Source organism: Meleagris gallopavo, chromosome 4 (genome assembly GCF_905368555.1).
Source record: "Meleagris gallopavo chromosome 4, MGAL_WU_HG_1.1, whole genome shotgun sequence".
NCBI lineage: Eukaryota > Metazoa > Chordata > Aves > Galliformes > Phasianidae > Meleagris > Meleagris gallopavo.
In genome coordinates, this window is record NC_139407.1 from 61,975,151 (window position 1) to 62,001,236 (window position 26,086).

General features: G+C 36.9%; 2 protein-coding genes across 4 annotated transcripts in view; one reads left to right on the forward strand and one right to left on the reverse strand.

Moving 5' to 3' along the window:
- Window positions 1-565, reverse strand: part of GRK4 (G protein-coupled receptor kinase 4) — a 34,430-nt gene extending 33,865 nt beyond the window's left edge. Inside the window, exon 1 of one of the 2 annotated variants that reach the window (XR_014883240.1) lies at window positions 257-565. Coding sequence is in view for 1 of the 2 variants with exons in the window: in XM_085223573.1 (XP_085079699.1) it covers window positions 257-308 (52 nt within the window). In the remaining variant the exon portion in view is untranslated. The remainder of the gene's footprint in view (window positions 1-256) is intronic. The other variant, XM_085223573.1, reaches the window with a different exon arrangement.
- Window positions 566-726: 161 nt separating this feature from the next.
- NOP14 (NOP14 nucleolar protein) lies at window positions 727-22,579 on the forward strand. 2 transcript variants are annotated; one of them, XM_085223560.1, is made up of 18 exons: window positions 732-1,230; window positions 3,914-4,048; window positions 4,872-5,013; window positions 5,539-5,684; window positions 6,105-6,242; window positions 7,606-7,728; window positions 8,873-9,004; window positions 10,193-10,523; window positions 11,809-11,939; window positions 12,180-12,265; window positions 13,841-13,976; window positions 15,123-15,224; window positions 15,985-16,138; window positions 18,806-18,965; window positions 19,554-19,701; window positions 20,544-20,662; window positions 21,828-21,983; window positions 22,330-22,579. In XM_085223560.1, exons 1-18 carry the CDS (start codon window positions 1,033-1,035, stop codon window positions 22,427-22,429), a joined length of 2,637 nt encoding a protein of 878 aa, XP_085079686.1. In that variant the 5' UTR covers window positions 732-1,032; the 3' UTR covers window positions 22,430-22,579. The 2 variants fall into 2 exon arrangements, 1 of the variants encoding a protein (XP_085079686.1); XR_014883239.1 differs by lacking the exons at window positions 19,554-19,701; window positions 22,330-22,579 and having other exon boundaries at window positions 727-1,230; window positions 21,828-21,975.
- The last annotated feature ends 3,507 nt before the right edge of the window (window positions 22,580-26,086 follow it).

Below are 26,086 nucleotides of genomic sequence, written 5' to 3' on the forward strand. Positions count from 1 at the left end.
GGTGCAGGTGCCCGAGAGCAGCGCTGCGAGGCCGGCTCCCGCCCCACCCATGGGGGTCCCCGCCGCCCGCAGCTTTCTCCCCCGCTCCTTCTCCACCCTCTCCCCCCTCCTCCATCACTTCCTTTCCCCGCCGGCCCCTCTTCCCCTCACCTCAGCCCCTCTTCCTCTCCCCGGACGTCCCGCCGCAGCCCTCGCCTCGCCCTCCGCCTCCTCCTTCTCCTCCTCCTCCTCCTCCCCCCGCTCCGTTCTCACTCACCCTCCCGGGCTTTCAGCAGCACCGTGTTGGCCACGATGTTCTCGATTTCCATGGTCGGGGGCTCCTTCCCCTCAGGGCAGCCGGAGTGGAGGCCGCCCCTGCTGCCTCCTTCGCCCCCTCCTCCAGCCCCGCCACCGCCGCGACGCCAAGCCGCCGCTCATCCGGCCCCGCGGGACCTCAGCGCCGCGCTCGCCTCTTCCCCATCACCCGCCGCTCGCTCCGGCACCAGCCTTCCCCCTCCCCGAGGGCGGAGGCAAGGAGCAGGCAGCGCCCGCCCCGACCATCGCTCGACCGCCCGCCTCAGCCGGCTCCACCCCACCGCCGTCCTCGCCCGTCTCCCCCGGAACTACAACTCCCAGAAGGCATCGCGTGACAGAACTCGTCCTCTCCCAGGCGCGCGTCGCGCTCTGCATGCCGGGATACGTAGTGAGTGACCTAGTTCGGCCTCGTCCGGCTTTTCCCAGTGCGGCGGGGGAGAAGGGCGGCGAGTCTCGCGATATTTGAGCAAAAGCCTCGCGAGAGTGTCTCCCTGCCGGTGCGTGGCGGAGCTCGGGTACGTCGGCTGCGGGAGTGCCGTTACCGCACTGCTCCGTTTACACCGTGCCGATCACCCCACCGGATCTCGTAGGGTTTCTGAGGCAAGTCTCGCGTGGCCTGGAGGACCACAGTCAGGCCTGAGGAACGCTTTGGCCGTGGACGCCATTTTGGCTTCTCTACATCTAGCCACTGGGTGCCGAGCGTGTGCTGAGCCTCCTCACCCACACAAGTAGCCAGCAATGGGGAAGGCTGCAAAGCGCAAGAAAAAGGCCTCCACATTTTCAAAAGCCAAGGGCTCAGCAGAGCCAACCATAGCCATGGTGAAGAGCAATCCCTTTGAGGTGAAAGTCAACAGGCAGAAGTTTAACATCTTGGGAAGGAAGACCAAGAACGATGTGGGGCTGCCTGGTGTGTCACGGTCCAAGGCTATCAAGAAGGTAAGAGGACAGCAGAAATTGGGAGGGAGGAGGGTAGCTGTGGATGGAGAAGTGGTGGAGAGGCCATGAATCTGGAGCCTCCATAGGTGAGGTAAGAGGCTCATCCCACGTGACAGAAGTGATTGCTCACCTCATGTTGCTCTGATGGTGATGGAGGGTGTACCCAAATGTCTCTCTCCTGAGCAGTCACAGTGCCGGTCTCAATGCCTTACCATGCTGTGAGAATGATTCTGTTATTACTGTGGATCAGAGTACAGCAGGAAGCACAGGGGTTGGTTATAAGTGTTCATTAGATAGATTTAGGTGCTGCAGGATGTTGAGCTTCTTGATGATGGTGCAACATCGCTGTAACAGGGAAAGCCTGAAAGAGGAGTAGGTTCTCATTGCAGTGTGAACTGCATAGATAGAAAACTACCACTGACTTGGAAGACTAGATTGCTTTTTGTGCAATAGTTAAATAGTTATATTGTGAAAGAATGTTAAGATGCAAAGTAGTGGTATGTCTTCATTGAGATAATAATGTCCATACAGCTTCAGAGAATTAAATCTCCCACTCTTGACCCTTTTAAAACTGTCCCCCTCTTTTTTTTTTTGTTCCTTCTTCCCTCTACTGATATCAGTAGCTGCCTGACTAAAAATCCATACTGCACAAGGGAAGCTGTTACTTCATATACATTCCAGCATTTATCCTTTCCTTGAGTGAAGCAGTGGATTTTTTTCTGACCTATCCCTGTAAAGAAAACAGGAAAGAAATTAGAATTTCTGTAGATTCTGTTAAAACTAAAAACTTTAATTTAACAGCTTGTACTGAGGTTCTCAGTGATGTGGATGTTGATGATGGACATGATTTCTCTACAGCTACCTGAAAAGAGGTTGTAGCGAGGTGGGTACGGCCTCTTCTACTAGTGATGGATGAGATATAGTGACTTTAATCTGTGCCAGAGGAGGTTCAAGTTGAATACAAGGAAGAATTTCTTTTCAGAAAGAGTGGTGAGGCATTGGAATACATTGCCCAGGGAGGTGGTAGAATCACTGTCCCTGAAGATGTTCAATACAATAGAGATGTTGCATTGAGGGACATGGTTAATGGGCAGGGTGGGAATGTGTTGACAGTTGAACTAGATGATCTTAAAGGTTTCTTCCAACCTTAACGATTCTGTGATCAAATCTGGATAGCTACTTGTAAATTGAATCTGGATGTGTGCATGTCAAACAGAATTTAAAGTTGTAATGCAACAGAAAGCACAGCAATTAAAGCAGAGCAGCTAGATTCTAGACTGCAGCAAGTGAGGATTTGATTAAACACAATAACCGTAGGCACAGAGATAAAGGAAGGTAGCTGCTTACCTTTAGAAAATCTCAGGTATGTAGGGATTTCCAGAGAGATACCCTTACTTCCCCTACCGACCCTTAAATGAGGTCTGGGAAGGGCTGGATCCTGGCTCCAACCCTTCTGGTCACTCAAGTGCTCTGCATGCAGCTGAACTCCCCTGGGTTGGCCCTGCCTTCCCACCAGGTGCTCAATCACTAATTCAAGTCATGGCTTATAATTTCCATTACAAAAGTACTTTCTGAAAATAAAGTTATTTTAAAAACTAATGCAGTGGAAGGAAATGGATTGTTTGTCATTTTGAATATATTGTGAAAGATTATACATTAAAATTCTATGGATAGAGGTAATTGGTGAGAGAGGACATGAAATAATTGATAACAAAAGTGCTTTCCCATATCCAAGTTAGTAAGATACATTAACATTCTTATGCGGCATTTAAATTGTTCACTTGTGTATGCTATGCAAGAAGTAAATTGAAGGTAGAGCTTTGGGAATAGTAGATGAAACCAGCCTTCTGCAGTCAGTAGTGGTGGTGGCTGTAAATTGTGGACATGAGGCTGCAGAGGCCTGCTGTAGGAAACCTGCCTTCTCCTTCAGCGCACAAGTTTGGGAGTGCATTGCAGTACAAACAGCATTGGAGAACAAACCTGTCCATGAGATTTAATTGACATCTCTTAAATTAGAGCTAATTTTTTAAAAACTAAACACAGCCAGCATTTTCTTTCTTTATAAACTGTTTAATAACTTCAGCATTTTAGAAAATCTGATAACATTCAATTTCACGTTTTAAGTTCTTCCTTTAACTGCTAAGGGAAATTAAATGTTTGTCATGAGTTACGTCACTAGCACTTGAAAATAAGCCTGACTTCTTTGTGCCATAAGTACAGCACGTGCTACTTCATACATGCCTTACTGCTCTGATGCATGACCTCTCTGTGCTCAGCACTAAGGGAGAGAACTGTATGTATGTACCCACTTGGGTTTATTTATGTCTTGGGCGACAAGACCAGAAGAGGTACAGCTGATACTTTTGTTCTCTTTCTTTAATACATTCTTTCATACTAAGCCTCAGACTGAAATCAAAATTCTTTGGAATCAATGGTTAGTTTTCATGTGTGACAAAACAAGGACACCACACAGTGTATCATATTTTGTCTTCTGGGCAGCTTGTGAGTGTAGTTCATTACTCTGTGTTGTGCGTTGCGTATGCTTTCCATACCCTCTTAGTTTTGCGTTATGGTAGACTGGATGATTCCATATTGTCAGAATGCCATGAAGCTTTTTTTGCCTTTGCTTTGGAAGCATTTATTCTGTTAATTTTTTGAACTTGACCTCCTTTTTTTCTTCTAGCGAACTCAAACGTTATTGAAAGAATATAAAGAAAAAGAAAAGACAAATGTGTTTAAAGATAAGCGTTTTGGTGAATATAACACTAAAATAAGTCCAGAGGAAAAGATGATAAAACGATTCACTTTGGAAAGACAGGTAAAGTGTAAGAATGGGAATTAAAAAGAAAAATTGAGTTGGGAGGGTTATCCTTAATAGAGGGTTTTGCAGGCTAATGTTTTTTGTTTGTATGTTTTGAACTTCTATGAAAAAACATCTGTTTATGGGAATCCAGAATGTTCCATGAAAAATTCCTAGTGTTGCAAGACAGATGTTTTTCTGAAGAAGAAAATTCTTTGAGCACGTTTGAGCTCTGATGTGCAAGAAAGCCAATTTTAAGCAGTCATTGTTTTTCTTTGACTGTTCTAGACTTGTTGTGATTTGGAAATTGGATTAGAAAAAGGCAACCACCAGCAAGTAGAATTTGAGATTCCAGTACAGCTGTTGGAGAACAGCCATTTCATTTGCTGACTAGAGGAACTCTGTAACATGCTGTCATTCTGTAATGCGAATTGTTTGCGTAGTACCATTCTTTCAGTTTTATGATACTCAATCTCCAGAGCTGAATAGTGCAATATTGTAGCCTGCTGGTAATTTATGTAAGCTACATTTCTTCAGGCCAGAAATGGAATAATGAAGAATTGTTGTTAATGGTATGCAGATAAAACTTAAGCTTTCTTAAGTTTTCTGAGTTGCTTCATTTCTACATTACTGTAAGAATAATGGAGGCATCATACTCTCTTGCTTAATGCTTCATGTATTTTGGATAAAAAATATTAACCTGGTAGTGTTCTTAAAATAGCAAAGAACTGGAACAAGAATCTTCTCGAACATTAAAAATGCTGGCTCTATTAGTTTGTTGCCTGGAAACTAGAAATTTTTGTTATTTAATTGTGTTTTTTTTTGTTGTTGTTCTTTTTAGCAAAACTATGGAAAGAAAAATATCTATAATCTTAATGAAGATGAAGAATTAACTCATTTTGGCCAATCTTTAGCAGAAATTGAAAAACTGAATGATATTATTGATAGTGATAGTGACACCGATGAAAGGGGAGCATTGTCAGGTAGGATATCGGCTAATATCTCACTGCTCTGTATTTTTTTTTCACTGTTGGTTTTGTTGTTGGTACATTTGCATCATTTGTTTCTTTCACTGAAGAAGAATATGTAAATGGATGGGCTGTTGAAGCCAAATTACTACTTAAATACATGTGGAACGGCTGTCAAAATTTAGCAGAAGCTAAGTTGGAGCTACCCAACTGGGAAGTTTCTTTATCCTGTGTTTTTTTCAGAATTAATGTGTACCTACGTTTCAAGTACATCGGGCAGCATCTGAAGTTTAAGTGGTTTTCTTGTTACCTCTACACCTAAATAGTAGTTGGAATATAGAAAAAATATTCCTATCTCACACAAAATGTTTATCAGTGTAAGTTGTCCAGCATCTTTTTTAGGTATGAATGTGAGTAGTATATGGCTGATGAAATAATTTTAACTGCTTCCATTCTCAAATACTAGAGGGATACTGTCCTAGCAGCCTCTGCACTTACATATCAATTTGAAGAGAATTCCCAATTTATTTTTTCTTCTAGCTGAGTTAACTGCTGCTCACTTTGGAGGGGGCGGAGGCCTTCTTCGTAAAAAAGCATCTAGTGAACAGGAAGATGAAGAGGAGGAAAAACCTAAATCTAGGAAGGAACTCATAGAAGAGTTGATAGCCAAATCTAAACAAGAAAAGGTGGGTTTTTAGCTCTAAAGAATGAGTTAATGTATGATACAGAGGACATCACAATTTGTCTTTGCAGAATAAAGTAGCAGTAACAGAAAATGATGTAGATAACTGTCTGGGAAAAGAGTCTATGGTCCTTGAATGTCCATCTGTCCTTGTAAACACTTAAGGAAATAAAGTGAAAATCTACCATTCTTTTGTATCTTCAAATCTCTCATTTTCTTGACTCATGTAACTCGTTTCCTGTACTCAGCCCATGTGGCACTCAGTACAGCTGTATCACTTCTACCGCTGTGAATGTTTATATCTTTAAAATGTTAAGTATTTGAAATAATTTATTTGCTGAAGATATCAATTTTGTTTTATGCTATAAGTGCTTTGTCTTATTCAGCTGGATGTAACTGCTGCATTTGTGTTTTATTTTTCTAGCAAGAAAGGCAGAGTCGGAGAGAAAGTGCCTTAGAACTTACTGAAAAGCTTGACAATGACTGGAAGGAAATCCAAACCCTTATGGCCCGCAAACCCCCAAAGTCAGAAAGAAAGGACAAAGAGGCAGAAAAACCCAAGGTAAAGTTTGGCTAGATTACTTTCTTTTATTCTAATAATTTGTGGTTTTGACTGTCCTAGTGACTGAAGTATGAGGCAAAGTTGATTGCTTTGCGAAATAAAATGAGAGAGGTTGCATGTTGAGCAACACTATTGACTGTTGGTTATTTTTAAGACATATTTTTGCCTGAAGAATAAAAATTGTTGAGACCATTGTCTTTCTTTGAATGCCTTTGCTACGTTTCTTGGGTGAAACAACATCTATTTGACAACAGATTTTTCCTGGTTGTGACCTGAGTAATGTCCCTACAAAAAGGGAATTAAAATATTAAGTTTATGAATAAATTTGTTACAGTCTCAAAGCTTTTCCTATTTGTTGTTCTTCATACTTCTTGATTTAAGAATAAGCATTGCAATGTCTTGTGCTATATATTTTTTTTCTTGTAGACATTTTGTATTATATGGTATTTATTACCTGGCAGTAGAATTCTGTTTTTAGAAGGCTGAAATAATGAACTGATCTCATGTTAAAACTGATCTTAATGAATGGAAGATACTGAATCAGAAAGTCATATTTTGACATATTGCTTTTTATTTTAAGATGCTTCATGATATACTGAATATTCCACTATGTCAATAATGTGATATCCTAGACAAAAATTCTTTCTCTGTGCTTTACTGAAAAGGAAAATTAGCTTCCCTTGCTTCATGTGAATCTCCTTTTGAGAGTTATCAGGGATGCAGGGATCAGACTGTGTACTAAATATAACATTAATGTTAAGTAGGAGAAAATTATCTAGTGGCATGTAAGAAGAATAATTACCAGAACTGAATTTTAAAGGAGCAGGTTAGTGACTTAAGCATCTATCAAGAAAATTGTATTCAAAAGCTCAATGTGACCTCTGCTAGTGACTGTTTTCCCATGTATGCTGCTTACATTGGCTGAGCATCAGCAACTCTTTTTGTTTCCTTTGAGGTAGATATATATGTAATTAATATGATAACAAATACGTAGTTTATTTCTAACAGTATTTATAAACTGAATTACAAACTATAAATTTATTGGTTTTTTTTTTGTTTTTTTTTTTTTAGAAAACAGTATTTTATTAATAAACAATATTTTGAAGTTTTTCAATTAATAAGAAGTTTTCATGTAAGGTATTGTTATAAGTTCTTCAGCTTTGAGAAATTTAAATGGAGGGAGTTCAGGGAAAATTCAATCCATTCCTTATGTTAATACTGAATTAAAAGCAGCTTTCTCTAGACAGTCTTTGCCTTATTTCTTAAAGGTCTTATTTTCCAGTTGTTATGTCTTGTAGAAGGGTAGATGCAAAGCAGAATAATAAGACTAAGATAATAAACAACTGTATAAATATTTCTTCAGCCTGATGAATATGATATGATTGTTCGAGAACTTGGATTCGAGATGAAAGCAAAACCTTCAGAAAGGATGAAGACAGAAGAAGAATTGGCAAAAGAGGAGGAGGCGCGACTCCAGAAGCTAGAGGTACACCAGCTATGGTTTTGGATTGTTTTCTAATCTGTTTTTTGGGAGTGACCACATATACTTATTGCTTTGCCTTCGATTGAAAGTGGCTGTACTAAACTGTTATTCATCAGAGGGCAAATGCAGGAAATCTGTTTGTGTTTTGTTTGGAATCTAATATAATAAAGAAAACATGGACTTAGTACATGACTTAGTGAGGTTCATGAAATGAGTGAATATTTCTTCAATAAAAAATAGAATATCACTTTGACTTGCCTTTAAATGTTTTAAATTATTCAGAGTTTAGATGCAATTCAGTAAGGGGGGCATATTTTATTGCAAAGAAGTTGAGCTAATATGCTGCCAAGTCATGTAATGCTTTCTTCTGGTGTTGTAAATCTTCCAGCAGTAGCATGTATATAGCCTTGCTTTGCATAGGAATAGAGTTCTCTTGGGAAATGTTTCATGCTGTTTCTTCTATACGGAGTTCTGAGTCCTGTAGAAAGAATGAATTACTTGGTAAATGTTTCTCTCTTTTTTCTTTTGGGATATTAGGGACACATTTAAGATGGTAGGGAGAGTTGGTACCTTCGCGTTACTGTGAAAGAGAGGATTTTTTTTTCTTTCCTATTCTTGTTGTGTTGCGTGGTGGATGATCTGGCTGAGTGCAAAGTGAAAGTGCTTCTGAAAATGATTGTTTCACATATTGCCCATTGAGTCTATTTGTAAATTCAGTGTAATGTTAAAATCTTAAGATTATGTTTTCTGCAAACTTAATACACTTAGAAGAAACAGATAAACACTGCAGAATCATAAAACACCAATGGAAGCTGCATTTTGTGGTAAACCAAACAGATAAAATAAGAGAACATAACATATTTGGAAGCCCAGTTTAAAGCCTTCCAAATATGTTATCACATATGCAGTTGCATTAGGCTATCAAATCAAACAAAACACAACAAAATGAAGTATTAGTTTTTGTTCATAATTTGCCAAGTCACTGGTTTTAATTTAATTAACTGTTTTTAATTTTCACCTACTACTTGAATAGTTCTAGTTAACTTTTTTTTCCCCTTTGATTTTCTTAAATGAAGTGTTTGAGAGATTTTTCGTTCTTGTGTAAACACATGATGTATCTGTGTATGTTACTTCTCCTAAAACACAGGCAGATCGACTACGTCGAATGCGTGGAATAGATGAACAAGAGAATAAAAAGAAACCCAGCCACGTGTCAGCTGATGATCTAGCTGATGGCTTTATCCTGGACAAAGATGACAGACGTTTATTGTCTTACAAGGTAAGATAGGAAATCTCAGCATTTTCAAGGTTCTGAAGTGAAAATAGGAAAATCAGTTTGGAAGCCTTTAGTCCAAATCTGTGCTCAAAGCAGGGTCAGCCATGGAATCACCAGGTTGTTCAGCATTTTGTCCAATTTTGTCTCAAAAAAATCTCCAAGAATAGAGGCTACAGAATCTACCTAGGCATTGTATTCTGCTGATTTTCTTACTGTAAAAGTTTCTCAGTCTGAATCTCTCTTGTTTAAATTTAAACCAGTTGTTTCTCTTTCTCCCACCATGGACTGTGGCGCAGAGTGCCTTCTCAGTGACTTCCCTTATAGGCACCGAAAGGCTGGTTCCAGGCTGAAAAAAACATGGGTTCCACAGCATCTTCTCGTAGCACAGGTTCTATGACCCCTGATGACCCTGATGATTGCAGCTGTTTGTAGATATCTTTCTTGTATTTGAATACTGTATTCTATCTGATTTTTTAAAAGGGCTGAGGAGAGGAGAATAGTTGTTTCCCTCTGTAGTCCTACTAATATAGTAGCCTTATGTGCTCTTATTTAACTAGACTGCGGAGAGGGCCTTAGCCCTTCCATTTATCTTTTTTTTTTTTTTAATTTAAATTTGCACTATACATCATATGAAGTAGCTTTGCTTAAGGTGGCAGAGCGAATAAAACCTTAAAGCTGATGTAATGAGTCACCCTGACCATGTGATTCATGTGTGTGCATACTGATCCTCTCATCTTCTTATATGGAAGTAGCAAGGGAAGTGCTCCTCTCAGCAGTGAATGCAAATTGTGAATGTGCATTTAAATTGTTGATTAAGAAAACCAAGATGGGAACAATTAGGTATCTGATACACTATTTTAACGTGTAGAAGTAGTTAAAATGTCTTTTTTACTAAGAATGCTTCTGTAAGTGATGTAGAAATTTTATGTAAGTATTCCTTACTTTCCCACTGGTACTACTCTAGTCCTTACATACTGTATCCTGTTCCTCCTATCTCTTACTGCTCCTTAGAAATACACTTCTATTCATATATCTGTATACATTCTCTTTTCTTAAAATTCCTTCTTGGCTGACACAGCTGCCAGTCACTGCTTGATCACAATAGCTTTTAATGATACATTTCCATGGTGATTCTGGCAAATTGCTGTCACTTTATTGGTGTTTTAACTGGCTTATTTTCTCTACTGGCAGGATGGAAAAATGAACATTGAAAATGTGGAGGAGGAGGAGGACAAAGAAGAGGAGGAGGACAAAGAAGAGGAAGAGGAACAGGAAGAAGAGGAAGGTGAGAAGGAAGATAATGAGAATGAAGAAGGTGAGGAAGAATCTGCTACTGAAGATGAGGAGGATGTTGCATCAGATAACCACTCGGATCTTGAGTCGGATCTTGAGAGTGAAGAAGAAGCTGCAGGAAATAAAGAACAAAAGAAACAAAAGACAAATGAAAATGAATCACAGAATGTGGAGGAACTGGATCCAAAAATGGAAGCTGCCAAATCAGAGCTTCCATATACATTTGCTGGTAAGCAAAAGACTGATGCATAGATCCCTGTTGTCTTTAAGGTTTTATAAAGTGTCTTTCTCTCTGTGCTGCAGTATCTTATATATTCCTGCCAATCTATGAAGTTTTACCTCATAATTGTCTCCTACTGTTCCAAATGCAGACAGTAGCTGCTGTTCTTAGTGATTAGCACTGATCATGCTGTGAGCAGTGGAAACCGGATCTGTTTCACCCCAGAACATTTACTTCTGCTTCCAACAGCTTTAGAATTGACAAAGACATAGTGAGGTTGAAAACAGAAAGATCTTTACTTGTTTCTGAAGGCCACAAGTGCATCCAATCTAAAATGCTGTATTTTGCATGAGATAAGTTAAATATAGATAATAGAATACTATTTCAAATGAGGAGAGCTTTGCTTCTGTTGCATTTGGACTGATATTTTTGTCAGAAGCTTAGAGAGGCAGCATTGTGAGGTGTAATCCCTGCGATACAGCATTGCAGTATTTTGAAATGGAGACAGTCAGAGTTTGACTTCTTTGGGACTTGTGCCTCGGAGGAAGGAAGAAGCATGTTCCAAGTAGTATACAAACCAATCATTAATATTGAGTATTTAATGCAACTAGCTATTGTCCTAGTATAGGTTTCTCTAACAAAATTAATTGTTACAAGATTGAACAACCTTTCAAACAATCTTCCCCTAGTGCTTGCTTTTTTCCCAAAAGGAGGTAGTATACATTACCCAAAGTCTTTTAAATTGCATTCAGGATTTGTCTTAACCAGAAAGCAATTGCATTAAAATAACTCAAAAACTGAACTGGTTAAGATGTTATTTAGCACATTCACTTATGCAGAAGACTAAAAATACTACTTCTGGGGAGGAGGGTAAAATTATTTTCCATTAGTGGCAAGTTTCGTACTTTATTTAATATCCTTCATACAAAAGCTAATTAGATGTGAATTAGACATAGAGCTAATTGTATTATGGTCAATTTATGGTTGAATGAATGCATAAGCTTACTTCTGATGTGTTGCATGTGTGTGCATGTAGTTATGCTCATCCTAGGCAACAAGTACAGGATAAATTGCATCTCATTTGTTGAAAAGCATTCGTCTTATTTTCTGACTTATGCTCGTGTATGCTATGTTATGTACATACTTATAGGCTGCTATTACAAGATTACTATTTAAAAGCTATGTGTTATCTTTTCTTCTGAAAGATGACACTTTCAAATTGGAAATCTGTTAGATGGTCACTTGAATTAAATAACTGTTAGAGGTTTGATAATTTCTTGTTTTTACCTTACAGTTCCTGAGTCCTATGAGAAATTTAAATCTTTATTGGCTGGAAGAACAGTAGAGCAACAGCTTATTATACTGGAGAGGATTCAGAAATGCAATCATCCAAGTCTTGCAGTGGGAAACAAAACAAAGTTGGAAGTATGTTTTCATATTTTGTTTTATCTTGTATTTCAAGGTTTGAAATTAACTTTGAATCTCTGCTTAAGTTTTACTAAGGATTCAGGAAGCAGCATAACATATCCATGTTCTTATAACAGTGCAATCAACATACTGCTTGTTTCTTTTCTAACTTTTTTATCACTGTTCTTTTGTGCTATTCTGAAAAATACATGTGATGAAAGAAAATTAATGTTTTTTAACATACGGTACTTCTTGCAGAAACTGTTTGGCTTTCTTCTGGAATATATTGGAGAGTTAGCAACTCTGGATCTACCAGAGCTGAAAACAATTGACAAACTCATCCTGTAAGTAATAAATCGTGTTGACTTTTGCTCCTTTCTGGTCTAAAGAGAAAAGCTACCTAGGGGAAGTGTTTAATATGTAGCTCTGTCAGGATTGTAGGCAACTTAGTGTCCGAAATTTTTTTCATGTGTTGTCTGGACTATTAATTGTACCAAGACATTAGAATGTAATTTTTTATCTGTAAGTGCTTTTCATGGGCAGTAGATAAATAATATGCCAGTTGTGCATGAAAACTTCTATATGGAGGTTACTTATGCAGCAGATTAAGGGCTTTAAGGTTTGCAGTGATAATGCGCTGTTGTCCGTACAGTTGTTTTTTTTCACAAGTTTCCATTCTGTGAATTCATTCTCATTAGGAACTAAGTGAAAACAGAATTAGAATGTTATAGTAAGCCCATATAAAAGTTCTGAAGAAACATTTTTCAGGAAATTGTCAATTTGGAATTGTTGTCTTCAAATATATAATGGGTGTTTATTGTGGCAAGAGAGCCAAACTTGTCTCACAGTTACACGGTGAGGGATGAGGATCAATGGATGCAAGTTGCAACAAAGGAAATTCCAATTACTTGTAAGGAAAAATTCTTCACAGCAATTGTATTGAACCCTAGAATTTCTCTGGTTTCCCAGAGAAGCTGTGGAAGATTCGCACAATTGAACAAAGCTGTAAGCAAACTGATTCAGCGTTGAAGTTAGCTGTGCTTTGAGCAGGGAATTGCACGAGGTCACCTCCAAAGGCCCCTTGCAACCAAAATTAGTCTGTTATTCCTATCTTGACTTTTGGGCTAGGCAACTTTTCTGTAGTGAATTATTTGTATGTACCTTGAAAGAAAAAACATACAGTGAAATCTAAAGGAAATAGTTTTTAATAATCTGTTACGTGCAGGTTTAGCATGCATTACTCTGTTGCATTCATCAGCAAGAGCTGTTGATAATCACACATGGTGGGGCTTTGTAAAAACATGTAAACACATTTTGATTGTTTTATAGAGCTGAGATTTATTAATATCACTGCAAACATTTTAAAAGAAAATACTGAAAAGCAGATGCAGATGTCTGACTGCACCTCCCTGTAGGCTGTAACCACAGGCCAGGAGCTGGCCTAACTTTGTGGGGAGTTTTTTTTGTATTTTAAGTAATAACTTTGCTAACCACTTTACTGCCTTACATGTTCCTTAACGTTGCATGAGAATATTTTGAGTTATGACTTGCCTGGTATGAACCAGCATATCTTTGTACAGTAAAATGAAGAGTTAGGTGATTTAGAAAGATGTGTTTTAATCATATGAGATTATTTAGGAGTGTATTTTAAAGTTTTTAATTATTTTTTTTATTATTAAGATTTAGAAACCTCCAAATCTCAGATTGCCTGATGAAAAGTACATCTCTGTAAACCACAAGTATTACAGTAATAATCTGTGCAGGGTTGTGGTGGCTATTTCTCTAAAAAATAATGTTTCAGGGCATTTGTTTTTGTTATGGATGGAACCCAAGAAACCACCCTGCAGATGCTTAAAAATCAGGTTTTTAGTTAACATCACTGGTGTAACTTGATCATGACTTACATTTCTTCTTAATAGGCCATTGTACAATCTTTGCCAGATGTTTCCTGAAGCAGCCAGTGGCAATATTAAGTTTGTCCTTCGAGACGCTGCACATGAGATGGAAGAAGTAATTGAAGTCAAAGGCCGTGCAACATTTCCAGGCTTAGACACGGTAACAAATACCTGCTGCAAAGCAAACTCTTGCTCTTTCCATTAATACAGAAATGCTAGTAAATGCATGATGATGGGGATGTAATTTTGCATTTCAAGTTATAGAATGAGTTATTAACATCTATGATTTTTTATATTTCTTAAATTTAAATCTACAGATAAAAAAAATATTCTACAGAGTAGAAGTGTGACTCTGATATATTAACAAGCGGAACAGATCTTAAAATTGCCTCTCCAATTTATGTAATAGAACATTATTAGTTTTCCTGATGAAATTTCAATGGATAGTGATGTTGTCAGTTATGTCCTGATTTCTTCAGTTACATTAAGTGCAAATATTTTAAAAGTGCTCCATAGAAGTGCATTATCTCTTAGTTTCACAAAAATATCAAGGAAATAACATAATGGACTTTAAAGTACCATTTTTAATACTGTAGATGTGAGTAATGCTGAATTAATGACTCAGAGTGGAAGGATTGAACTTACTTCTTGTATTATTCTATGATTAGTAATACTTCAGAATTTCGGTAGCCATGCTAAATCTGAACAGACTCTATTTTCAAAGTTTAGGTAAATAGCTGTTAGAGAATTCACATGGAACATCTAGAAAATGAATATTTGTTTATGTAGTAGAATGTTTTCAAAGAGCAGACCTAAGTCAGTAATCCAAAGAGAACTATTTGTTTGTTTTTTTTTTGTCTCCCAGCTTGAGGAAACAATGTTGCCTAATGGGATATTTAGAGTATTGAAAGAAAATGGATTAAAGAATTTGATTGGAAGACTTGCTTCTTGCAGCTTGGACAGTATTTATGTGGAGTTCTTTTTGAAGACTCTTTATTCAGGATGTTTTGGATTTTGCAGGAAATGTATTGTGGAGAGCTTTTAGCTTCTTACTATGTTTTGTCTATCACTCTTATAACATACAGTTAGACATACAGTGGATATTCTTTTCTCAGGTACTTTAAACAGTCATTTCAGTAAATAGGTTGTAAATATCATATCCGACTTCTGAATGATGTTTGCCTTAGTATTTTTAGACCACTACATGACAGCTACTCATCTACCACAGTTACATATGTGTAAAATTAAGATCCTTGGAATTGTCTTAATACATTTTGCCTCCATTCTATGTTGTATTCACTATCAGCTTATTTATTTGAAAATTACATCTCTGCTGTTTCCAACATCTGACTTCTGGCATCCAGTTGTAACTCCTGCTTTTATATACATGAGTCAGCTGCTTACTAAGGTATGTCTGTGATGTTGTGTCTCAGTATACAACTTCACTTCCTTGTTTCTTCCTAGCACTCCAAAAAATGTGTTATAATTAATGTGTATATATTGGAACTGCACTGAAAAGGATGCTTTATGTTTAGTGTGGTCACAGATGAGAAACTATGTGAAACTAATGGAAGAGAGTGAATAAAGTACAAAATCATTTGTTAGTGATTTCTCTTTTATATATTGCAATTGTTCCAATTCAAGAAAGGCTTTTATTTAAAAAGCAGTAATGTGTGTTTTCCTTAAAACTATACCTACTGCAGTGTATTGCAGTGTAGTTAAGTACTTACTTTTCTATCCAAATATCTTTCATATGTGCTTTGAAAGTTCTGAGCTAGTTGCTTTGTTACTGTTTGTTACTGTTGCTGATCCAAGTTGCTTTGAGCCTGATGTTTCTTTGTTTCACTTATGAAAATGGATGTGGGGAATTGAAGGCAAAAAGTAGGGCTATAATTGACGCCCAGCTCAGATGGCAGAGCAAATGAGCAGTAAGAACTTACTGGTGATTGAGCACCTTCTAGTGGCTAAACGTCATCTTTCTCATCAGTTGTGCCTATGCTCTTTAGTAAGAGCTAAGGCAATATGTTTTTCATTTAAATCCAGAGGGTACCATTTTACAGATTTTAAAATGTGTACAAGTTCCTGAATATTTATGCTTTTGGAGAGATGCTGCATTTGTGTTGGACAGACATTTACTAATAATGTGTTTTCTTTTTTTCTTTTTATAGTGCCGCATCACAACATTGCAAGATGTTATTAAAGGTTTGTTTATATGCTCTTTGCTCCTGGAATATGTATCTCTCTCCAAAAGATTTGTACCAGAACTCATCAATTTTCTTCTTGGAGTACTTCACATATCTCTACCCAAACAGCAGGCCCAAGGTGAGTTTGTTAGTATAAATGAGTAAGAAATTTTTATATTAGTGTTCTTTAAAATTTCATTAATTAATTAATTGTCTTTCACAATGAATCTAGTGTTTTGAACAGAAGAGTCCAACCATCTGCTAGACTAGCTTTCCATAGCTTTGATCTTTCAGGAAAGAAACAACGTTTTTAAATTTTTAAATTGCTCACAATTGCTTCTGCAGTTTTGTTCTAAATAGACCACGTTATAGGACTGCAGCCTAAAATTCACAGTTCCTATAGGATTACAATGAGTACTCTGTTCTTCACAGTAAAGAAGCAGTTAATGCTGCAGGCACTCTTCCTCATCAGCTAATAGCCATTTCATCAAGAGAAGTACGTCACAAAATTGTTATTTTTCCTTTTTGTTTGTGTGTCAGGGATTTGTTGTAGTTTAATAGAAGGCAGCTATCCCCATAAGCAGATTAGTCTATGCTGTAACATAACTGTGTAAACTTAGTTTGTGCAGACAACAAGAACAATAAAACTGTCTTTTCAATGGAATCCATCTGCTAGCAAGTGATTTTCAATTGCCAGTCTTCCAGTCTTTGTCTTTCTGTGACTTTTTTTCTGTGTGGACTCATCTCTAGCTTTAAAATTGCTCCAGATCTGAAGCTTCTTGTTAAAGTGTTTAGTGACAAAAATTCACCTAGAGGAGCTTTGTCAGAGCACATTGCTAATTCATGTGCTAGTGTTTCTGTCTGGGTCACTCATAGTGTCTTTGAGCACTGCAGGAGGAGTATTCTCAAATGAAAAATTACAATTATTTATTGGCAAATACTCAGAGAAAACATCTGGGATTTAATGAACTTACAGGGTAATTATTACTGTGTTAATCGCTGTTGATGAAACACGCCAAGTCTTTGTTCTCTGGGCAGTCATCAGTCAGGCGTGGAAGGTTCATCTTCTGTTGTTTCAGTATTTCAGTTTATCTTCAGCATTACTGAGTAGTTGTCTTGCAGTTCCCTTTTTTGCTCCTTCAAGACTTTCATGCCTTCTTGTGCTCGTGTTCTTTTCTTCTTCTGAGTTCTTGAGCTACCCGTGATCCCTTTCTCAACAAGCTTAGTATTGCATTTTCACCTTTATTAGCTTGTGTGGCTGTAACCTGTAGACTCACCCAGCTCCTTCTCACAGTGTAGCAGTTTTCTCTGAAGTGTGAGCCAAGGTTACACAGCTGGGTTGCATCAGAGCTAAAGCACTGGATTCTCAGAACACCAACAGCTGAGCTCTTAGAATGAGATGGGAAGAGGCTACAGAGTGGGTGGGTTACACTGTGCTTAAACTGTTTTCTCCTTTGTGTAGTCTTGTAGGAGTCGATGATCTACAAAGGTTTTAGATACCATTAAAATACAGGTTTTTGCAAAATCAGATAAGCTTTTTAAAAATAATTAGTGGTAATTATTTAAGTTTTAACCTTTTTTTAATTCCTTTGTATTTCTGCTAGTGTATTTACATTAGTTAAATTTTCATGGTGTTGTTAAAGTTTATACTAAAGGCACAGCATTCTCTTTCTGAAAATTTTTCACTCAACATTGATGTTTTGAAGTTACCAGATCTCCCATCGTGTTTATAACTATCATTCAGGGAACTGTTACTTATAAATGTGATGGGTTTTACTTTGCAGCAGAGAATATTTTAAAGCAAACTGACATCCAGCTCTCTGGAATATTTTATGTTGTCACACCAAAAAATTTCTTGAGGTTTTATTTTGACAATGAGTAACATCAACAAGTAGAACTGATATTGTTTTCATTATATGAGTTTAATCCATTTATTTTTCACATGAAATGGTAGAGAATACAACTTCATGAAAGACTGAAATACACTTTCTGATCTGGTTTAGGCCTTTTTTTTTTTTTAGTAGAAAAGCTGGAGGGAAAGAGTAGGAAGGAATCGCCATTGTTAATAGCCTCAGTTAATGGAACTCTCATTTCGAGCTGCTATCCTCTCACAAATAAAAGAAATAATAAACAGTTTTGAAATTAGTTCCATTGTAAGCTTGCAGAGCTTAGAGAATAAAGAGGAAAAAAAAAAAAAAAAAAAGATCCAGCATGGGAACTGCAAATTATTTTCTACTTTAGCTGTGAAATTTAGCATAGTAATTCTCAAGTCTTGCATTTTCAATGTGCCCTGTCCCAGTACGTATTCTATTTTTCTTCTTCTTGTTTTAAAACTACTGGTGTAGTGGGAGAGGTCTTTACAGTATGCATCTGAGGGTTTCAACTGGAGAGGTTCAGTGATGTACAATAACTGAGCTTCTCCTGTTCATGCTCGCAGTACTACTGGCCCACTTTCTGGTCAGTAAGCCTTCTACTCACAACTCCAAGGGAAAGTTCTGTTCCTTGCCCTTTCCTCTGAAGCATGTCCAATATTCTGCAGTTTTAACTTCCTGCAGTTTTAACTGTGTATCTTGTTCCCCATAGGGCAGATACCTACTCTCTCTTCATACATAATTATGATTGTGCTTGTAGTCCATTATTTCAGAGACCCCTAATACTGACAAAGTTTGGGGTGTGTTTTTTGTTTTTTTTTTTGTTTGTTTGTTTTTGTTGTTTGTTTTTTTTTTTTTTTTAGACTATGCAATTAGAAACTTCTAAAGAAGTAATACTGAGAACCTATTTGTTGATCATTGTTCTTGTTTCTTAGGCTATACTGTAGTCCATCCATTCACACCAGTGGGGAAAAATTTAGAACTGCTTTTGGTGTGTGATAAGAAGGATCTGGAAAGTTGGCAGAAGCAAAACCTGCCATTGAGTGTTGTGACTAGATTAAAGGAATTGAGCAAAACAGAAATTAATCATATCAGGTATGTGAGAATAAGAGTAGTGAGCTGTTCTGCTTTGTTTTTATCTTGCTACTCTGTAGCATATGGAATTATGAATCTTGAATCAGAATGTTATGTGTAACATAACACTACAGTTAGGAAAGAACAAAGTTAAACATAAAACATGTTGGACCGCATTTTTCACCTTGTCTGTGTGTCATATCATAACATCTCAGGGATGAGTAAGTGTTTTGTGATGAAGTTTTTAAAAAAACAAAAAACAAAAAACAAAAAAAAACAACCATAATTCTGTTCTGAAGAAGTGTGACGGAATTAGAACCAGTGTAAAAACCTGTTACTCAAGCAGCAAAGACACAATACTGTTTTGTCCTTCGTGCACCAACATAAGCAGTTGTTGCTAATGGCTTTCTTGGGTATTTGCTTGCATAAAGAGAGTGAAATTGTAGTCTGAATTGACAACCAGGAACAGACTTGTAACTGATTGTGTCAGACAATCTTAATAATAGACACTGCTAATTCACCCAAATTTAATTAGTGTAATACATTTTATTTGACAGTGCAGCACAGCTTTTGCAAGTTAAATTGTTGCATTATTTTCTACATTAACAGATTGTCGTGTCTAGCCTTGTGTTTTGATCTTATTAAAAGATGTGCAGTTCTATATGAGTTTTTACCATCGTTCCATGAAATAATGCATCCAATAAGAGTACTCCTGACACAGCATGTGTCAGCGAATGAATATCCTGAACAAATGCAGGTATGTGTTCCTCCAGTGTGAAGTAATTGATACAATTGGCTCATTAATAAATTCTGTGATCTTCATCTGTTCTTTGGAAGAAAGAAAAAAAAGAATAATCTGTGAAATGTTTTCAAAGGTCAGCTATTTGCTATAAGTGATTTTCAAATATGATAGTGATGTTTTTGTGGAGAAAACAAAGAGTAGAGAATGTTTAGAAGATATTTTTCATTGTCTGTCTTATCTCGCCCTTCTAATTGAGGAGAGCAGTACTTGCTTGCTACAACCAAATACACATACCAAGCTAATGAGATTGTAATTAACATACGTACACCTGGTCTGCTACTTCACTTAAAAGAAGTCAGTTTATTTACCTAGCAATTAAATTCAAATCTATATTTTTTTAATCTGTGTTTAGGATATAGCTAAACTGTCCTCTCCTCAGAGAGGTATTATGAAATATAGAGAACAAGGTTTTGTAATGTTGATGATGCAAAATGGCCTGGTTTTTGCCATCAAAGTAAACAAAATTAGCAGTTCTACTTAAAATGACTTTGAAAGGTGGCTGTTGAATTGGTCTAGCTTTAGTCTTGCTTATTCATCTGTTAGGTGAAATTATCTGTAGACCTTTCTGATTGCCCATGTTTCCATCTTAGTGAAATTCCTGAAAAGTTTAAAAAATTGTCCGGCCTGGAAAGCTTACAGCATTTCAATGTTGTCAGTATCCTAATGAATAGCAATGTTTTTTTTCTCAGAAGAACATCATATGGGGAGAAGATTGCTGTTGATTTAATTTACAGTAGTTTGTGAATTATAGTGTCTCTAATACGCTTCTGAAGTTGTAATTTGATTTACATTTTCAGGAATGGTATCACAATGCTCTAAAGGAGCTGGAGAACAAAGCAAAGCACTATACTCCACTGATATGTGAGAAAAAGAAGCCAGTGCCATTGAAACAGTATACACCTAAGATTGTGAAAGTGTAAGTAAAGCAAGCTTAGTGCAAAAGAATAAGTGCATCTAAGCATTCTGATGCTAAGGCTTCAGGCTAAAAAGACTTGGAAGGCAGGACATAAAACAGGCAACTTTGTTTCTCTGTTGCATTTTATGCAGGAGCTGCAAAGGACCAGCTACTTGATTGGTAGGGAGAGGAAGAAAAGGGAAGGAGGGATTCTAAGAAACTGAACAGAAATTACCTTATGAGGGAAAAAGCAGCACTGGGAACCAAGTCCTGCCCATCTAATCAGTTATAAATTAATAAATTTCAAGTTGAAAAGAGGCTGTTACTACACAGTACATTACTGTGTACTCTGCAAAGCACTTGAGTCTCAAGGACAGTAGTTCATAAAAAATCATACTGAAATATATAAAAGTAAAGATGAATGATGAAATGCTGTGGCATTTTTCACTGATGCAGAAGAGCAGGCAGACTACTCCTGTCCTCTGTCTCACGGATCATAGCAGATAATGCATCACATTAAGCATTCTTATAAATGTACCAGGCTGCACAATTCCTTTTTCATCCCACCAAGCAGTTTTCTGCCTTTCAACAATAGCAATCACAAAAAACATGGAGCTTTCTTTCTCTCTTTTTATAGAATTTAAAATGATCTGTACATTCTTATATTCTCTTTTGAAATTAAATTTAAATAGCGCTGGTTCCTTTTGTAGATGGTAGAACTGTTTTCTGATTCAGGAAGTCTGATTTATATTGACTGCTGACTCATCTAGACCTGTTTATTATCTGCAAGGGCAAAAACTTGTCTTATTTATTCTAATTTAAGGAGACAGCTTTTCCTCTGCCATGCACATTTATTCCCTTGTAACTGATTGGGCCTTTTTTTTTTTTTTTTTTTTTTTTTTTTTTTTTTTTTTTGGAGTTCATCTGTAGAGAAAGTTTGCAAAAATGTAAAATATATTGGAGATACCTTTTGTTTTTCTGCTCCATCTTTTTCAATCTGTTTAACAAAATGCAGGCTACTATGGGGTATTGGAGTGTATCTGTTTTCTGGAAAATGTTATCTGCTTATAATCTGCATCATGATGATATGCAGCTGACCAGTGATCCTTTTTCTGGTATGTTCAGCTCCTTATTTTTCAAGTTGATCTCATAGTGCTCTGTGTTGACATACGTATTTTCATTTCAGTTTAGAGTTTGGAAGAAAGCAGGGAGGCAGTAAAAAGGAGCAAGAAAGAAAGCGGTTAATTCACAAACATAAACGTGAATTTAAAGGAGCTGTTCGTGAGATCCGGAAGGACAACCAGTTTCTGGCTAGAACGCAGCTTTCAGAAATCATGGAGAGGTAACATAGCCTTTGCTTCAACAGTAGTTTAAGAGTTGTTATTCTGTGTGTTCATTTCTTTGCTGTGTGGGGAGACTGACAGTGATGATAAACAATATTAAACTTGAAATAAAAATTAACAGTTTGGGGAAAATGAACATTTTCATTAGAGATCATTTTAAATTTCGACTTTGTCGCTTCATTTCTCTGGATAAGAACATGCAGAAAGTTCTTAATTAAGTATTTGGTGACATCTAAGATTTGTGGGGCTTCTTATGGATGAATATGTATAGTCTAAATGTACTTACTTATTTTCCCTAGTATAATCTTTCTGAAATATTTAACATGTTAATTGCTTCCTTTGCAGAGATTCAGCCAGAAAGAGAAAAGTGAAAGAGCTTCTTGGTAGTCTTGCTACACAGGAAGGTGAATGGAAAGCTATGAAAAGGAAAAAGGGGAAGAACTAATTGGGACTGTCTACACATAGAAAGTTTGGTTTTATATGGCTTTTGCACAGATTTTAATTGCATCCTTTGGATGCATTCCTTTTGAGACAAATAACATCATCAGATCTGCCTGAAAAAGTGAAAAAGAAAAATAAAAATAACACTTTTGTATGTGTGTGGTGTATTTCTGTTTATTTTAATAACAGTATTTGGATGAGTAATCAGAATTATCAGTGTTTATTTCTATCATAAACTACACAAATATTATACAACAAAAATCTTTTGATATCTCCTTAATATTGAATAACTGCAAGCAGCTCTCATAGTGGTAATATTCTTGAAACTTTAACAGTAATATTGTAATTATTCTGTAGCATTGGTTCATTCTAATTCATGGTGGAGTAATGGAGTTGTTTTTCAAGCACTTTTTTCAAAGTCATTTGTTAAAGTTGTGCATCCATTCATCTCTTCAGTAATTTTTGGATTGAACTGAGCTCTCAAATTCTTGGTTATCTAAGGCAGTTAGCTACAATTCCTCGGCATATTTGTAAACATCTGATTTAAGTTGACAGTAATTAACCTCTTTTAATTCTCTTCTATTTGTTATATCATATATGTGTAATTACAGTGAACTGCCTAGCACAACTGTGGAAAACATCTGCTTTTCAAGTAGAGCCAGTAAATACTTGTACTTTTTAAAATACTGTGCTTGTGAGGAAACATTGAATTGAAACAAAGAACACTATAGTTGTTTGAAGGTGCTAGTCTAAACTAGGTCATAACTCAGACATTTATTGTAATCTGTTGATAAATCTAGAGACAGGGGTTTTTTTGCATGAAAGAAAATTACAAGTTTTGAAGGAAAGCATTACAAAAATTCAATCCTCTATCACAGTAACATTTGAGGATCAATGCAAAGAACAAACTAGAAAATCTTAGAACAAATGAAATAATTAGCCAGGGTTCTTTATGAAAACCCTACCAAAAAAAGAAAAACACTAGAAAGCACTCTTCAGGCCAATGGGTAACTCAGGAATGGTAACATCTACTTTTTGTGAAGAAAGGTTTGCTGGAAGTAAATCTGATTTAACAGTTCTTGTTGTTTCAGATTGTCTTAGAAAGTTTTGCTTGTGCTGTTTTTCCAAATGAAAGTTGGAAGCATGACTAAAAGTAGGAGGGAATGAGCTGAACTCTTTGGCTTTGCATTTAAACTCATGGCTAAACTATCTTTGTAAGGTAAGACTTAAAGGTTCACCTATGTATGTTTCTTAAAAGAGTATTCTTTCTTTGAAGATAGTAGCTTTTACTGAATCTCATTGCAACTGTAACAAAGATATTAATGTGTGAACATCAAGTTTACAAAAGCAATACCAGTATTAAAACAGGCTGGATACTGAGTACCAGTGGGGAGGTACTCCTGTCGCATACAAACGAGGTATCTGTATTTCAAATCTACTCACGCTTTTGAAAACAAAATGTATTTTCAGTTCTCCTTTCCAAAATCAGTAGAGCTATTTCCAGAAACTTCAAAGAGATCTCAGCAGATCAGTGTGCCTCCTGTTTTATTTCCATTTGGCACAGCATGGAGATTTTTTTTTCCTTCCTCTGCCCAAAATAATAAAAAATAGATTATCGTTATCTTAAAAAGTATGTATATATACTTCTTGGTTCAAGACAAGAACTTAAGAGTGAAGCAATGAGGAAGAAATCTAACTTCTTATTTCATGTTATAAATCAGCATTTTCCATCTTCAGTTTTTGTCCTTTGCACAATTAAACTGTCAAAGAAGTATTACAGTTTATCTGACTTTATTTTGCACAGCAAGTAGCTTCAAGAGGATTTATACAGCTGGGTATTAAAATCAGAGAATCTGACAGCTGCATTTTGATCCCGGGGCAGCAATTTTTGATACGTCTTGCAGCTGCTTATTATTCCTCCATGAGAGAAAGAAGTAAAAAATAGACGTGAATAAGATAGGTAGTGTTTGTAGAAGAGGGCATTTATTGGGAGGAGGTAAGGAGCAAGGATATCTTATGATTCTGAGGAGAGAAGATAAAGGACAGGGAAATCTCAGCTGATAAATTCATGCAACTGTTTTTGCTAGATTGAAATCAGGAGTACTTGATATGCTGAATGAAAATTACTGTGTGCACTTTAAGAAAGATTATTGTTAATATTTAATATCAGATTTAGTATTATATACCATGGTATAATAGTAGTGCATAACATGTAGTGGTTTACGTGAATAGAAATGAAGGATTGCCTCAGCTTAATGATCAGTGTGGTGCAGTTGTTTTCCATACTGGGCAGATGTGGTGTCCTGATATCACAGAAGGTGCTAAGAAGTTCTGGGCTTTCACATGAACTCATCAAGTTTCTTGAACACATTCACCAATTACTCTCTTGTCTTAGTGTTGCTCTTAAAGCAGGAGTTGTCATAACAGGCTTTTTGTGATGCATCTGTTAGGAATTTTAAATCTGTTACTAATTAAGGGGAGAAAAAAGAAAAAGAAAAAACAACCAAAGCTATTCTGTAACTACAATCACATCATGAGACACACAAAGAAGGAAAATTACTATTTTGCCTTCAGTTCAACTGACTGTTCAAGGTAGTTTACCTGTCAACATCAGCTGTCCCAGAGAACAGCCACTCTAAATCTGAATACTGTAAAGAATGGGGAGAACAAAACTGTTCAGCAAGAAATTGCATAAATTACCTTATTTATGCAAGTATGAAAGCTTTTTTTTTTTTTTTTTTTAATCAAAAGTTCAATCTTCTGGTTGTCAGTTGAAAGCATGCAATTCGATGTTACCAGTCACGCCTTGCAGAAGTTATCATCTAGCTCGGTGTAACCATACTTCGTGTAAGCTATTGCTTTCCACCACCAGCTTCTTCTGTGTTGAGTCACTGGGGATGCTTCAAACACAGCATTAAACTTATTGTGAAACAACTGTGCTCCTGCTCCTCTGCTGGACAGAGGTTGATGTCTTCAAGTATTTGGCATAGTACTAATATTCATTATGTGATATTGTGAGATGCTATCCTGAATGCTGTGTACGAAATTCCTTTCTTCCTACTGAACTGGGTATGTAAATGCTCACATAAGCAAGAGAACGACAGCTTTCTGTTTGACCTAATTGTTAATCCTGATGTCACATTTAGGTTAGATTTCGGTAATCTTATCTACTGAGGAATCTGCAACGCACCATCAGGTGTGAGGTCCCTATTTAAGTGTTCTTAAGTATAAGCCCACATCACCAGCAGGAACACGTTTCCTTGAAGGGAACAAGAAGGTTTTTAAAAAAAGCTTTATTTCCTTATGTAGTTAAGATGATGGAGATGCATGTTTTCAGTACACTTGTGCCCACATACTTGTTATTCCTGCAGGGCAGATGCCAGGCACAGTCAGACAGCAGAAGAGCTTTGGGCAGTGGTATTAATACCATATTCACATTCTACGTGTTCTAAAACTCAGTGTTCTAAAGGAGCAGTTTGCTTTAGGAGCAGCCCCTTTAGAAATAAAAAGAACTTTGCCTTTTTCTGTTGTTCAGACAGACGGAAATCTGGGTGTACCAAAACCTGGCTAACCGCTGCTGTCTAACTATGTAGCAACTAGCAGAAGAACGTTTTTCTTCTCTTGGAACAGCCGTGCTCTCGCTTCCAAAATCGTTAACGCA

Coding starts and splice junctions, on each gene's coding strand:
- NOP14 (XM_085223560.1), top strand. CDS start 1,033: ATGGGGAAGGCTGCAAAGCGCAAGAAAAAGGCCTCCACATTTTCAAAA. Junction 12,266..13,840: donor ACAATTGACAAACTCATCCT/GTAAGTAATAAA, acceptor TCTTCTTAATAG/GCCATTGTACAATCTTTGCC. Junction 15,225..15,984: donor TGAGTCAGCTGCTTACTAAG/GTATGTCTGTGA, acceptor TTCTTTTTATAG/TGCCGCATCACAACATTGCA.